Source organism: Lactuca serriola, chromosome 3 (assembly GCF_051521515.1).
Source record: "Lactuca serriola cultivar US96UC23 chromosome 3, Lser_US96UC23_V15, whole genome shotgun sequence".
Taxonomy (NCBI): Eukaryota; Viridiplantae; Streptophyta; class Magnoliopsida; order Asterales; family Asteraceae; genus Lactuca; species Lactuca serriola.
In genome coordinates this window covers 230,376,343-230,392,066 of record NC_136410.1, presented here as the reverse complement: position 1 = coordinate 230,392,066, position 15,724 = coordinate 230,376,343, and the positions used below count along the sequence as shown (strand labels likewise).

At 36.2% G+C, this 15,724-nt stretch overlaps 2 protein-coding genes across 2 annotated transcripts; both read left to right on the top strand.

Annotated features, from left to right (window-relative positions):
* The first annotated feature begins 1,969 nt into the window (after positions 1-1,969).
* On the top strand, positions 1,970-4,969 carry LOC145093666 (Protein phosphatase 2A regulatory B subunit family protein). The gene is made up of 2 exons (XM_079031877.1): positions 1,970-3,823; positions 4,452-4,969. The coding sequence occupies exons 1-2, from the start codon at positions 2,678-2,680 to the stop codon at positions 4,800-4,802; spliced, it is 1,497 nt and encodes a 498-aa protein (XP_078888003.1). The 5' UTR covers positions 1,970-2,677; the 3' UTR covers positions 4,803-4,969.
* A 4,423-nt stretch (positions 4,970-9,392) lies between these two features.
* Positions 9,393-11,927, top strand: LOC145094826 (multisite-specific tRNA:(cytosine-C(5))-methyltransferase-like). Its single transcript, XM_079032846.1, has 6 exons — positions 9,393-10,087; positions 10,184-10,264; positions 10,353-10,811; positions 10,898-11,157; positions 11,506-11,561; positions 11,701-11,927. The coding sequence occupies exons 4-6, from the start codon at positions 10,958-10,960 to the stop codon at positions 11,712-11,714; spliced, it is 270 nt and encodes an 89-aa protein (XP_078888972.1). The 5' UTR covers positions 9,393-10,087; positions 10,184-10,264; positions 10,353-10,811; positions 10,898-10,957; the 3' UTR covers positions 11,715-11,927.
* Positions 11,928-15,724: the final 3,797 nt, after the last annotated feature.

Below are 15,724 nucleotides of genomic sequence, written 5' to 3'. Positions count from 1 at the left end.
AAGGAACAAATATTATGAGAATGGAATTGATCATCAGTCAAAAGAGCGAATTAAGTGACAAAGAAACGGATCTTGTAAAAGAGGGTATGGAGCACCTGAGAAAGGAATGGAGTACTCTGGGGCATAGATATACCATCCTTGATGAGGATGTGCCACATTGGGATACAAGTGTGCCATTCATTGTCTAGATGCACCACCTTTAAGTCATGATGCACCATCTTGATGCAAGGTGTGCCACATGTGTTCCTTGATGAGCCATGGTATCCATTGATGAACCACTTATGCTATGATGCTCAAGATTGTTTAGTGTTGCTTAGAAGTTGAAGATACTTATGAAGAAAGCTCATGGAAGATCGTCATCGATGATGGTCATGGAAGATGCTCATCGACGATGTTGATGGAAGATTTTCATCGATGATTCTCATGGAAGATGCTCATTAATGATGCTCATGGGTGATGCTCATGAGTTTTGAAGATTCCAGAAGCTACTGCATAACAGATTGTGATTGGTTGATTCCATTCATGGACGTATCTGCTAGTTATTTATTTGTGTCTTGTATTTTAGAGTGACAGACGAATCTCTGTTGAATTGTATTTGTAATATCTATTTGAGAGCTCATTAATAACGAATACTCTCTTTCTGCCTGTGGGCGTATGTCACCTTGACCGAACCATGTAAATAATATGTTTTGTGTCCTTTTGGTTTTACTTGTTTTCGGTATCACTTCTTAACACTCTTAATAAATAGTTATTATATTAATATGTAATTCTTTATTAACATTTTAATAAACATTATCATATTAACTTTTAGTTATTTATTGACACCTTAATAAATAATAAATTAATTCATCTTTGATTATTTATTTTTTGTTTTCAACTTAGGTAACTACGTAACCTACAAATAATCATGTAATCAATCATGTCACTAACATGTAGCATAATGGATATATCACCAATAATGAACTATGCAACAAATTATGACAATTGCCCGAAAAATAAGAAATTATCTATAAATAATTGTCATGGGCCTCTTTAAAACTTATGGAATACAAAAAACAACAAATGTTTTTCAGAAGGTGACTACTTACTTAGAGAATGTTATTATTTATTATTATTATTTTTATTATTTTTTTTTTGCTGTTCAACCATTTTTGTTTGCGCCGCGCAGACAATGAGTAGACATATGTTCTCACAGAGTATTTGTTTTTTGAAAGTGCGCATATCAAAAAACGTCAGCACGAGGTCTTTCTGACGCAGACATGGACCACTGTCTTCAAAGGTCTTCACGCCTCATTTTAACCTAAACAAAAAAAAATGTCGCCTATTTTTTTTTCCTTTCTCCGCCACCTATCTTTTTTTGCTGAAAATGTATTTTTTTATATTTATGACATGAAATTAAGTTTGAAAAATCAGTTTATTTCAGTACCTCTAGACGTTAAAAAACAAACAGATTTTTTATTGCAGACTGCAGTCATTTGGTCAACTTTTTCTGCTGCAGAAACTTGCTGATATAGTCCGCAGACTGCAGACATTTTTGCTTCAGAAAAACAAACAATAACTTAGTTAGCATAAAAGATAGTATAATCTTAATGATGTATGTATAGTTTACATATATAAAGAAAAAAGTGGGTCGTTACTAACAATTGGTGTTGCTCTACTCCCCATTTTGAGGAAAAAAATGGGTAATGTAACGACAACAATTGGTGTTGCTTTGCTCCCCGTTTATGTGATTGTAATTTTGTATCATTTTCTTGTTTGCACCGTCTAATTACCAGCTAGACGTGTGACGTTTTTAATGATTTGCGGTTTCTAAAAACTATAAAATAATAATAATAATAATTTATAGGAAGAATACATTTAAAGATCTGGGTCTATTCAATACTATCATATTTGGGATACTATTTATAAACTTTAATGTTTCATGAAAGAACATTTAACGTAGATTTGATAGATCTATTTAAAAAACTAATCTCATTTATCTGTCTCGGTTTTCTGTAAAAGTTCCCCCTATCCCTCTGCTTTTTCTTCTGTCTTTATAGAATCTTGAGCCCTTTGAATTAATTGTCTTTGTTTCAAATTTACCCCTTCTTCTTCTTCTTCTTCTCTTTGTGTCTATTTGTATGTATGTGCGAGAGAAAAAGAGTTGTAATGTAACGTGATCTTCACCAAAGACTCGGTGTATGCAATTAAAAGGATCGTAATCTACGTCTAAAAAGTAAAAACTGAAGCTTTTTGGCTTCATGTGCCTCAAATTTTTTGTATTCTTATCAAAAAGATCTACAAGATTTCACTTGCTTCCTGCTTTCCTCTCTCTAACTTTACCATTTTGGTGAGAGAACTGCAAAAAATCTCGTTTTTTGATCGAACCAGGCATGGGTTTCTTCAAGATCTGATTTTCTTTTTTGTGTCCAGATCTTGTGATTTGAAACAGCTTTCGTCGATTTCTTCCCTTTCTTCCAAGTTCTTTCTTATTAAAAAGAATTCGAGATTCGCAAATGCCTTTTATGTCGTTTCGCAATTGAAATATTGATTGTGGGTATGTTCGATTTCTAGGGTTTCTTGGATTCTGGAGACTTTTCTAGGGTTTCTGAATATGGGTTCTTTTCCCCAAAATGTAGTCGCTTTGATCTGAGTGGTTTCGTTTGTTTTCAATCGAATTCAACCTGTTAATCTCACAATGTTGAAGCAATTTCTCGCCAAGCTTCCCAGGAGATCACCGAAGTCTTTTGAATCTTTCGAAGATCCTTCAAATAGTCCCAACAATGGCGGATTTCAAAGAACCACAAGCTTAAACAGCGCATCACCAAAACCCAACGCACCCAAAAGAACATCATCAGCTGTTTTCCCATCAAGCGTCATCGCCGGAATCGAACCTCTTTTACCCTTCAAAGATGCTCCCGCTTCAGAAAAAATGTCGCTTTTCATCAGTAAGTTAAGTCTTTGCTGTATGGTTTTCGATTTCAATAATCCCACTAAGAACACAGCTGAGAAAGATCTCAAACGATTAACATTAATCGAGCTTCTCGAATTCATCGCATCTGGGCCCCCCAAATTCTCCGAGCCTGCCATCTTAGCATTATGTAAAATGTGTTCGATCAATCTCTTTAGAGTTTTCCCTCCAAATTACCGAGCTTCAAGATCCAACAATGGCGGAGAGAATGATGATGATGAACCCTCCTTCGATCCAGCATGGCCCCATTTACAACTTGTGTATGATATCTTACTCAAATTCGTAAATTCACCTTCTGTCGAACCCAAAATTGCAAAAAAATACATCAATCATTCATTCATATTGCGAATTCTCGACCTTTTCGAATCCGAAGATCCTCGAGAACGAGACTGTTTGAAGGCGATAATGCATCGGATTTATGGCAAATTTATGGTTCATCGGCCCTTCATCCGAAAGAGCATAAGCAACGTGTTTTATCGATTTGTTTTCGAAACCGATAAGCACAATGGAATAGCAGAATTGTTGGAGATATTTGGGAGTGTGATCACGGGGTTTGCATTACCTTTAAAAGAAGAGCACAAGATTTTTCTTTGGCGGGTTTTGATTCCATTACACAAACCGAAAAGTTTAGCGGTTTATTTCCAGCAATTGTGTTATTGTGTTACACAGTTTATAGAGAAAGATCCAAAGTTAGCTAGCACAGTGATTAGGGGGTTGTTGAAGTATTGGCCAATTACTAATAGTCAGAAGGAAGTGATGTTTTTGGGAGAGGTTGAGGAGATTCTTGAAGGGATTAATATGGGGGAGTTTGAAAGAGTCATGGTTCCCTTGTTTTGGCGGATTGGATGCTGCATCAATAGTTCGCATTTTCAGGTATCTTTTTTTGTGTAAAATTGATTCAAAATCTTGATTATTGGCCCTTTAGGCTGCTTTTGTTATAATGGAAAAGGCTAGATAAACTTTCTAGGGCTATTTTTAATAATGAGAATCTGGAGGGCGCTCACGTCTTTTGCACAAACAAGAGATCAAGAGCGTGTGTCGGTCCCACCATTTTGGGTAAGGACAAAAAATTGCAATTTTTTGACTCAATGATAATCAGGTTTTAGTCTTAGTACAATGCAAATCAAATGCAGGATAATGTATGTCATGTCCTATCATGTGCAACAAACGGGGCCGGGCCCCGTTTGTTAAGCAAGACATGACAATACAGGTTGTACTGCATTTGGCATGCATTGTACCACCTGATTATCATTGAGTCAAAAAATTGCAATTTTTTTGTCCTTATCCAAAATGGTGGGACCGATACTCGCTCTTGATCTCTTGTTTGTGCAAAAGACGTGAACGTCCTTCTCATTTTCATTATTAAAAATAACCTTAGAAAGTTTTTGAATGGATTTTTTATCCCATTCCAACTAATGTATGTCAAATACAGTACAACTTGTTCTGTTTTATTTTCCGAAATTATTGAGATTGATACATTTAGGAATGTTCATGGTTTTAGGTGGCAGAGAGGGCGCTACTTTTATGGAACAACGACCAAATCTTCAATCTAATCGGACACAATCGACAAGTGATCTTACCAATAATCTTCCCAGCTCTTGAAACAAACGTGCAGACTCATTGGAATCAGTCGGTTCTTAATCTAACACTGAATGTTAGAAACGTGTTCACAGAGATGGATAACATGTTGTTTCTAGCCTGCCATGCCCATTTCATTGAAGAACAAGAGAAACAGAGTTTAGCAGTGGAGAAAAGGAAGGAAGCGTGGGATCGGCTCGAGAACGCTGCAAGTCTTCAGCCGATATCCGGGAATACAACGGCTGTTCTTGTTCCGATGCCTCGAGTAAATTGAAATCGACTTTTCTTTCTTTTTTAAGTATGGGTGTCTTTTTGTTAGGTGGTGTTAAGTTTTTGTATTTTGATGATTCATTGTTGTAATATGAGTTGCATCATGGAAAATCTTATGATGAGGTGCTCATGGATTTTATGGAAATTAACAACCACCCCTTTGTTGCATCATGACACACACTCGTCTTTTAAATATTTGATGCAAGCCTCATTGGTCTCTCTACTCTTTCCCAAATCCCAAGATAAGGTTGAATCATGTAACCCCATATTGTAGATATCATATATGGAATAAAGTTCATGAAAGTAATTAGTTAGCAAGAAGCTCCTTTATAGAAGGGATATCTGTTTTATCTCAAACCTCAAGTAAGCTACGTTGGAACCAATGCATTAAACTTAACCCTCATGTTTTTTTATCATAATTTTCAAATTTTATTTAGCATTATTGTTCAAATCATATTCATTTAAAACCCTTTTTCTAACTAATACGATTCAAAAGTCTTTTTAATTACGATTTTAACACTCAAAGGTTTTATAATTTATATTATGTTTAATAAACATTTAATGAAAAGTTTACTATAAAAAATTAATTTTTTAGGTAGACATGTATTCAAATTACATACAAATTTCACAACGAAAACAAGCTTAAGGGTTTTATTCTTTGTTTGAGGTCTTATGACCAATTTTCGAGATATGTTATAACTTTTAATTTGTAACTTTGTTATATACTTTTTTTTTTTCAAATAATATTTTTATTGGTTTTTGGATTCTTTTATTACAATCATTGTATGTTGTGGTTTAATCGTAACATATATTAGATCAGATACATATTATCGATCATGTTATTTACAGTGATGTGGATAATATTTAATTAGATATGCTAAATATGATTGTTTGTTTTGTACCGTTTCAAAAAAATGACTAATTAAAAGTCACGTGTAGAAATGGTCATATTTCTATTTAGATCCCGAACCTTTCTGAGGATCCTAACAATTGTTATTTTTATTTCATAACACTCTTAATGGTCATATTTCTATTTCTTTTTCTCACATGTGTAGAAATGGTCAGTATGAGACTCATTCTCAATGAAGAATCGCTCCAACCAGGCTTAGGACCCAGATCTTCAAAATTATTCAGGATCCCAAACCTTTCTCAGGATCCTGACAATTGTTATTTTTATTTCATAACACTCTTAATGGTCATATTTATATTTTTTTTTTCTCACATGTGTAGAAATGGTCAGTATGAGACTCATTCTCAATGAAAAATCGCTCCAACCAGGCTTAAGACCCGAGAATACCAAGACAAACAATGTGCATATGTTGATTCAAGAGGATCTTGAAAATATTGGACTTATTGTTATTTAGTCTAGACTATAAATACAAGTGTACTACACATACTATATACACGATTAGTTCTATTACTACATTTGTACTTGTATTATCTTCATCATTTATGTAACCTCATATTCAAATCAATAAAAAACAACATAATTGGTGCTTTAATGGTGAATTAGGGTTTTTTACACAAATCTTAAGTATGATTTTATTAACATAATTGTTCTTATTTGTTCAATATTTTGTATAGGATAAGCTTGAGAAATTGAAGGAGTAATCTATGACACAAACTTCAAGTATTCTTTTTTTTTTTGGAAACAATGAAATATATAAAATAAACGAAAAGAAACCACACTTAGCAAGGGGCTAAGACATGATCGTGACAAGGCACAATTTACAAAGGAAAATTAAAAGGATAACAAGACCAATTCACAAAGTTTACATTGGTACCCTATCCCTATGTTTATACCACAAGTAGGATAATGAGATCACGTCATCTGCAACCAATACAGGAAAAGGGTGGATATTTTTGAAGACCTTGTTGTTTCTCGCCGTCCAAATGCACCAGATAAAACAGTAAAAATTGATATTAATATTTTCCTTTTCCAGGGACAATTGCCCCAATTAGCACCAAAGTCAATGAAATCCACTAGATTAGAGTATTGCTGGGAAGAAAGTCTGCACCATTTTAGAATCTTAGAGCGAGCTGTTGTGGTAAACCTGCTATGGAAAAGTAGGTGCTCAACTGATTCAAGTTCAGACTCACAAAGGGGGCAATTTGGGTTTTGAATATGTACACCTCGATGAGCTAGAGACTCCCCAACTAGAATTCTGCCCAACCTAACACACTAAATAAAGCACGGAACCTTGATTAGAACTGTGTTACACCATTCAATCTTTGGTCCCTCATATAAATTCAATTTCTGTTCCAAGAATTTATGCATGCTGTAATGCTGTTCACCGAGAATTGACCATCCGAGGCACCATTAAACCATAGTTTATTCGAGTTCATTGTGAGAGGATAAGAGGATACAAGAAGGTTTAGTTCATTCAATTCATCTCTAGCTTCAGGACTCTAAGGATTGGATTTCTAACACTAGATAATGTTAGGTGAAAATCTATCAACAATTTTGCAACATTTTGAGGATTCGAGAGCATAAAGAAGGGGAAAATGGGACTGAAGTGTGGAAGAACCGGGCTAGGTATCTTTCCAAAAGAGCCACTTTTTTCCAGATTCAACTTTTATCAATAATAAATCTTTGGGGTCGATATTAATCAATTTTAAATTGGTAATACTTTTAGCTATATTATTCTAGGTTCCAATGACTGATTTGTTCGAAATACAATGTGCTAGCTTTCTTTTGGTGTTGTGAATACTATGTATGGTATTGCACCATAAAGAGTTATCATCAGAACTTAACTTCCTCCATCATTTAGCTAATAGGGTGTGATTCTGTATTTTGAGTGATCCCACTCCAAGACCTCCCCGACATTTGGGAGCAGTCACTGTTTGCCAAGACACCCAGTGTATCTTGGACTTATTGTAACATCCCAAAAATAGAAGCCAAAAATTTCATTTCTAAATACATTATTATAAAACCAACAGTATAAGAAAACATCTGTAATATCATGTCATGTCAAAACCCAAGTAGAAATAATCAAAACATGTTATCATAAAACAATATTAGAGTGTAATCCCAAAGATCCCGTGTGCGGAAAACCATAGTGTGATGCGTTGCAATCAAGTCGGCTCCTTTCCTTCAAAAACAAAGTTCCTGAAACCAAAACTGAAAACTGTAAGCACAAAGCTTAGTGAGTTCCCCCATCATAACACATACCATACAACATACTGTCAGACAATTCTGGGGCGCCTGACTTACTCAGGTCAAACCATTCTGGGGTGTTTGACGTACCCAGGTCAAGCCATTCTGGGGTGCTTGACGTACCCGTCGGTCTATTTCACCCGACTACCAGGGATTATTTCACCCCTACTACTACCACATAAACACATATCATAACATAATGTACTGTCATACAATTCTGGGGTGTCTGACTTACCCAGGTCAATCCATTCTGGGGTGCTTGACGTACCCGTCGATCTATATCACCCGACTACCGGGGACTATTTCACCCCCTACTGCTACTATCGCATATATCATAACATGAACATACTATCAGACATATCTGGGGTGTCCGAACTACCATTCGGTACTAACAACCGAACGTGGGGACTATTCCCCTCCTACTACTACTATCACATATAACATATCATGCCAGCATATAAACATATCATCACACACTGTCAGATATATATAGGGTGTTTGACCTACCCTTCAGTCCTAACAACCGAACTCTACTACTATCATATATAACATACCATGCCAACATATAACATATCAGGTAGTAGCAAACCTAGATGATATCACAAAGACAATCATCTAACATACAACTCCTACCGGTGGGTCGACATTGTGGCCGTAGACCCACCGCTACTGGAAGGTAACTCACCTCACACTGCTGAAGTCCCGTAGACTCAACCCCATACTGCTGAAGTCCCGCAGACCCAACCTTAGCTGTTGGATGACAGATTCCCAAACTGTCAATATCAAAACATCACCCAATTAATAATTGGGTTCCAACACATAACCATAAATACATACTTGGGGTAAATACTACTTTACCCCTAACTCAGCTTTATTCAAGCCCATACCCAATCCATAGGCCCAAAGTCCAACTAGGAATCAGGGCCCAACATATGGCCCAATTTTCCAAATTGGGCCCAGGCCTATACATGGTCTTACTCTAAGGCCCAACTGTTAGATTAATGTCTAAGTCCATAACTATAATTGGTAAGACTTGACCCGACTCGACATGGTCCATTTGGGTTACATGGCATCATGCATTTGGATAGACTATAATGAGAGAAATAACACTTAAGGTTTGTTAATATATTATAAGTTCTAATATATTAATAAGATTATTTACTTAATATATATATATATATATATATATATATATATTAAAGATGTGAAAAATTGTAACAGTTCTTGCTCTTCATTGGTTGAATTTTTTATGTTTTTTTTTCTTTTCTTCCTTGCTGGCACGTTACTAGATGGATTAGTGTGCGTCACGTGTTACTCCTCAAACAATCCACCGCCATAAGCAACCCCACCAACTTTCTCCACCGCCTTATCTCCCTGTCAATGGTGCCATTTATCTCCCCTACGCAACACCCATTATTATTCGGTGCCAATATTCAAATTACATTTGGAATCGGAATCGAAAGGGAAAACCTGTCACAGACTCTGCTCCTTTCTTCTTCTACCCTTTGCTCCCTCCACCGCCAACCACTTCCTGATCCTTTTTATTCGGGAACAGTTCATCGCCACCGCCATCCTATCCGGTCCGGCAGGGTTACCGCCTCGGTTTGATCGTGTTGCCGTTTCCACCAACTTGGATTACCCTTCTGTCTTCAGTTTTCGTCTCCATTGCAACCGTAAACAACGGTTTCGCTTACGGCTTAGGCTCCATCTCTCGAAACATAGGTCCCAACTCCAGGTTCAATCATTGATGTCGAGGATGAATAGAGTGACAGAAAAATCTAATTTCGGAACAGATTGCATACAGTTCTAAGTTCTAACCCTTGATTTTCGTTTTGTGATTTGTTTCAGAAACTTGCGATACATGGAGCTTGGGGGTTTATATCTCCTAGCATTGGTAAACTCACTAGACTATAGACACCGTAAGTGTATTTTTGGAGCTGTAATCTTAACTTATTTAAGTTAATTTGTGTTTGATTTATGCATTTTCTTGTTATTATCAATACTAAACCATACCTCTCCTATTTCACTCTTTTTCTTCCTTCGATCAATGGAAAGCAGGTCGTAGGGAAGGCACCTTCTGGCCACCACCATAGATATCGAGCATGGAAGGCAGCGAAAGGCAATCGACTAAGGTATGCGACCAATTTATGTTTCTATTTACAATTTTAGTTGGCATATCAGCGGTCTGCAAGAATTTTGCTAATTGATTACTTACTTTTGTTGACTAGCTTGTAGAAAGACCGAACGGAAAGACTAAAAACTTGCTCACCAGAAGAAAAGGGATCTATCAATAGATCCTCTTTATTCAGGTATATACTAGAAAATTAGTAACTTTAACGTCCATTTTCTTGAAGATTCCTGGAAGTGTATGCAAATTATTGTATGTTTAATATGCAGATTGTACAAATGTACAATGACAGCACCACTACGCAAACCAGTGCAGGAAAAACTAAGCTCTTATTCTTTGTTGCCTTTCTATGGTATTCAATATTGCTTGCATCTTAATATTATTTTTTAGTTGTTCATATTATGAATTATATCACACACATGGCTGGTTGTTGTTGTACACGGGTAACCGTTGGTTTAGATTCAAAGTAGGGATTTCAATTCATATGGTGGTCAATCGATTCCAGTTAGGGGAATTTGGCAAAGGGTAAAATTTGAAAACCACCACACTATAAGTTTTTTATTGCATAATTGTCTTCAGATTCTTAAAACTAAGAAGTTATTTTCTTCTAAAGCCATCAAATTCTTACAGTTATGGTAACCGGACGCTAATGATCCACACTTATTTATCATTACAGGTAAAGCCTATTGGTAATTTCTCCTGTTATAGTATCTTACACATATGAGTTTGTAAGCTACAATCATCTTTTTTTTAATGTTTGTATATGGAAAAGGGTATGATTATGAAAGTGAATGATTTTTGATGGATTCATTAGGTTATAACAAATGATGTGGATGTACAACGATGCAATCTTCTTATTCACCAAACAAAGAGAATGTGCACTTCTAACTTGGCTGTGACGAATCACAAAGCACAACATTTCCCGAGTTGTCGCTGGAAAAAGAATAATACCACAAATGGTTCTGATTTGGGGGGTATGAGTATGACTGAACTTTTATTTGATTGTGTGCTCTGTGATGTTCCATGCAGTGGAGATGGTACTCTCCGTAAGGCCCCTGCTATTTGGAAAAAATGGTAAATTCCTTTTCTACCCCTATGTTACTTGGGGCATTAAGTCCTTCCTGTAGAGTGACTGAATGGGTAATTATGTCGATCTGGATAAAATGTTACCAATAAGACTAAATGCCCATTTTACCCTTGCTTTCCAATAAATCTTTTTAACAATATTCATTAAGTTTGAAGGGAAAATAGGTCATTATTATGTCCAACAGATTAAACAGAGCTGTTGTGATTAAGCCAATTGTGTCTGAGATTAAGACTGTATTTATTGCATTGGATTGAAACAGTCTGATGTGATTGTGAGTTGTGACAAATTTAATGAAAGGATATCTGATTGCCTCGTATTTTTTTTGTGAAATGCAGGAGTGTGGGGATGGCCAATGGTGTCCATTGTCTGCAACTTCAGATAGCCATGCGAGGTTTGTTAAAGTTATTAATATCAATCTACATTTCTTTCATCAAATGTCAGAATCTTTATCATATATTTCTGAAGCTTAACTCTATTATCATACATCAGGGAAAACTAATATACTTTATGTTTATTTCTTGGTAATACAGGAATGTTTAGATAAGAACATGTGGTTTAAAGGTGGTTTTAAAGAGCTGACAGGGGTTTACTGTCAAATTAAGTGTTCATAAGATTGTTATTAAAGAAAAAAGGTTTTTTTTCTAAGAAATTACTAGCAAGGTACTTTTCATAGGTAACTCTTATTTCTTTTACCATCATTATTAGTTTCATGTACATGTGATCCTTCAATTTGGAACATTTTATGTACCAATCTACCTTTTTGCAGGACTTTTTCCTAGACTTCTTAATATTTTGTCATTAAATTATGTGTTTTTTATGCACAATAGGCGTTTGATTAGATGCTTGGACCAATACACAACCTTCTAATGCAACCAGTTGGCCAAGAAGAATGAAGAATTGTTGCTGCTTTAATGAGTAGACATATTGGTGGAGGTACTGAGCTATAGCATACATTAATTTCCCAATACAAAGCCCAAAGTTGCTTTGGTGGGTATTTTGTTAATCAATTTACAAATTTTCTTCCATTTTGATGATCATTTTACTTTCTCTTTCTATTACATTCAATTTATAGCTTGGCCACAAGAATCACCTCTGTCACAGCCACAACAGCCACATCAGAATTAGCAACCTCCATTGCAGCCCCAACAACAAGAAGGATGGGTAGAACAAAATGTTGTTCGTGTTCAGTCTCCTAATCAGGTTAATAGTGACAATGGTGTAAAGGAGGTGGAAACAGAAATAGAAGCAGAAGCAGAAGCTGAGAATGTGGATGACTCGCCTACATTTTGGACAGCATGTCCTTACTGTTTCTACATGTATAAGTATCAAAGGGTATATCTGATTGATCAAATAAACAAATAGCTGATCAAATAACATTTACGAAGAACAAACAACGGAAAAAACTGTAGCATCCGACCCCCGCAACCCGGGGGTTCCCCATCTAGTTAGTATTGATCATGAATTAATCTAGGATTAATTAAGTGATCAAAAGAAGACTAATTAAATATATGGGTTGATTGTGTAAATCATCCATACTTATATAGTGGGCTAATGCTCCATGGATTGTCAAGTTGGGCTAAAACCCATAAGATGCTCCATGGATGCTCCATGATGTATTTGTACCCATGGATCATGGAAATGAAAGGCCATGACAATTAGGGTTTACATGGTGTAACCCTAACTATATAATGATCTTATTCTTGGAGACAATCGGTCACTATGTGTGATAGAAAGGGCTAGCCGATTTTATGAAGTGTTCCAATTTCTCTCAAGTCATTCCATGTGTATTTGGTGTTGTGTGAACCATTTGAGGTATCACACTTGGGGCACTAGGCACTCAAGCTTCATGAAAACATTCTACATCAAAGAGGTATGTAATTCTAACTTGAGATATTCATATGAATCAATGTTATTATGCTAATTAGGATGAATACATTGGAAAGTTCTTATTTGCATGTATAATAGAGAAAACATAGATCGAAGGTATTTAGGGTTGCATGTACACTTAGGAGTGTTAAAATGCTCAAAACTCAACACCAACATCATATAATCATTAAGGTCCAAACTATGGCCCAATTTTCCAAATTGGGCCCAAACCCCTTACATGGGCCTTACCCAATAGCCCATTAATTATTCTAGTCCATTTGCTTGATCTTGGATGGCCCAATTAACAACCCAATCATCAGGCCCAATAATAAACCCAAGTGAAATTAGGGTTTCACATAAAATGACGATTAGGGTTAAATTTCCTACTTAACACATTAAGGACTTAATCCTCTAAGGACTTAATCCATTAAGTCCATTGCCGCTTAGATTAATCTTGCCAATGATTATTATTTAACATCCCCAGTTATTAAATAATTCCCGTGTGTCCCGATTAATTTCCCAAAAATTAGGGTTTTGATTTCATTAGGGTTTTCTAAACCCTAATTAGGGTTTCCAACCCAAGTACTAGCCCATTTATTAATTTGTTGGACTTTTAGGTTATTTAGGGCTTTATTGGGCCTATTAAGCCCACTAAAATATTATTAAGCCCATTAGGGTTTTATTGGGTCCATTAGAGTCCATTAAGCTTCATTGGGCCCATTTGAGCTTCTTTGGGCCCATTAGGGTTTCAAGCACCCCAAACGAATCAACACCACGAGGCAAAGCACACCGCCACCCGACACGGCGGCCAGTGGCGGCAACCACCACCCTAAGGTGGTGGTTCTAAATTTTCCATTATTTCATTTTTACAATTATAATGAAAATACTAAAATAAACGCACACACACACACACACACTATACTAATATAAACACACACACGCAACCACCCTTGTAGTGGTCGGTGGCGGTACACGCGGTGGCAGCCACCACCTCACTGATGAGAATTGTTATCAAGATTTACGAAAGCAAAATATGATTTGAGTGATTGAAGAGTTAGAACACGAAGAGTAAATATTAATCAGATCTTATATTGATGAAGACTGATTACAGAATAAACAGAAAGGATATTTGCGTTTCAGAACGTTATCCTCTACTTCTATCCTCAGTCCCTATTTATAGGGAACATGAGTGTACAAAAAATATACTAAGTCTAAACATTACACTTCGCACAAATATGACTTAGTAAAATAACATAAAGATGCGAAACTATACAAACACAATATTCGACTTTTACAATTTTGCATCTACAATCTACCCCTTTGTAAACAGTCGAAGCTATTCAGTCCATAAGCTTTTGAACAGCAGAGTGAATTGTCTTTCGCACTTCTCCATACCAGGAAATCACCTTCTTAAGTTCCTTCTTGTCTCCTTCATTGTTCTTCTTGCAATTGTTTATACCAACAATAAAGTGCGTATATTGCGAAGAAGTATATCTTTCCACCTCTGAGACTTTAAACAAGAATTTCTTGGGCTTCCCCTTCGTATCTCTTCCTGAAAACACCATGCCGAAAGGTTTCAGGAATATTTCCCCACCAACATATTTTGATAATGCTGATTGGGATAAGGTTTCTTCCCAAGGAACATTCACTTCTCTTCCCAACACATTCGCTAATTCTTCATCAGTAAGAGCCAAACAATCGAAGTAATTGTCGATGTATGTCTTAACATGTGCGAAGCCTATCTTGAACACTTCAGTCTCAGAGCCTTTGAGCTTGTTCTCTTCCATATGCTTCAAAATAAGAGCCACTTGAATCAAATCGTTGCAGTTCATCAGAGGAAAATCAGCTACAGTGAAGTCATACTGCTTGTTGTCTGCTCGAATAACAAAATAACGGAAATTTTGAAGCATGTCTTCAAACAATATATCTTTCTTGATTGTTAACACCTTTTTGATCTTCATTAAAGACCAAACTTCATCCGGATTCTTTCCCAATATAGCATGAAATCTGATTTTCATGTGTATATAATCATCAGGATTATCAAACTTCTCGCTAATCTTGTACTGAGCAGTAATGAAGAGCATTTCGTTGATTGGAAAATCTAGCTGACAATTGTCTGAATTCGCAATATCATAATTTCTCTTTGGCTTCTTCTCGAATTCATACATTTCCCTCCCCACAACTTTTGACTCTATGGTTTCGTAAGAGTATAGCTTCGCAGGATCTCCTTTGTTCATCATGGGAGGATCACTTGCCCTTTGCCTCATGATGCTTTGTACTTGCCTCATCCTTTCCAACTCTGCCTCAGCCTCAACTTTCTTCTCCTCATTCGATTTTTCATACAATATCCCTTTTCCTTTTCCCACTACATCTGTTTGAGGTTTTGAACTCGAACCTCCTTCTTTTTCCCTAATAGAAATTCCTTTGGTAATAGGTTTTGTGGTTACTGTAGTTGAGGAAATTAGCTTCGTAAGTATGGGAAGAGTAGTATTAAGCTGGGTAGATATAACTTTTCCCACTGTCTTCGCATCCTCCTCTTTACTTGAATTCTTCTCTCCCCCTTGCACCCCCGTGAAAGCAGGTGAGGCACTTTTCGGTAGTAAAGAGGTAAAATTTGCGATTGGTGCAAGAGCTTTATGAATTGCTTGTTCTAAAGTATTAACCTTTAGAGACAAGAACTCAGGAGTG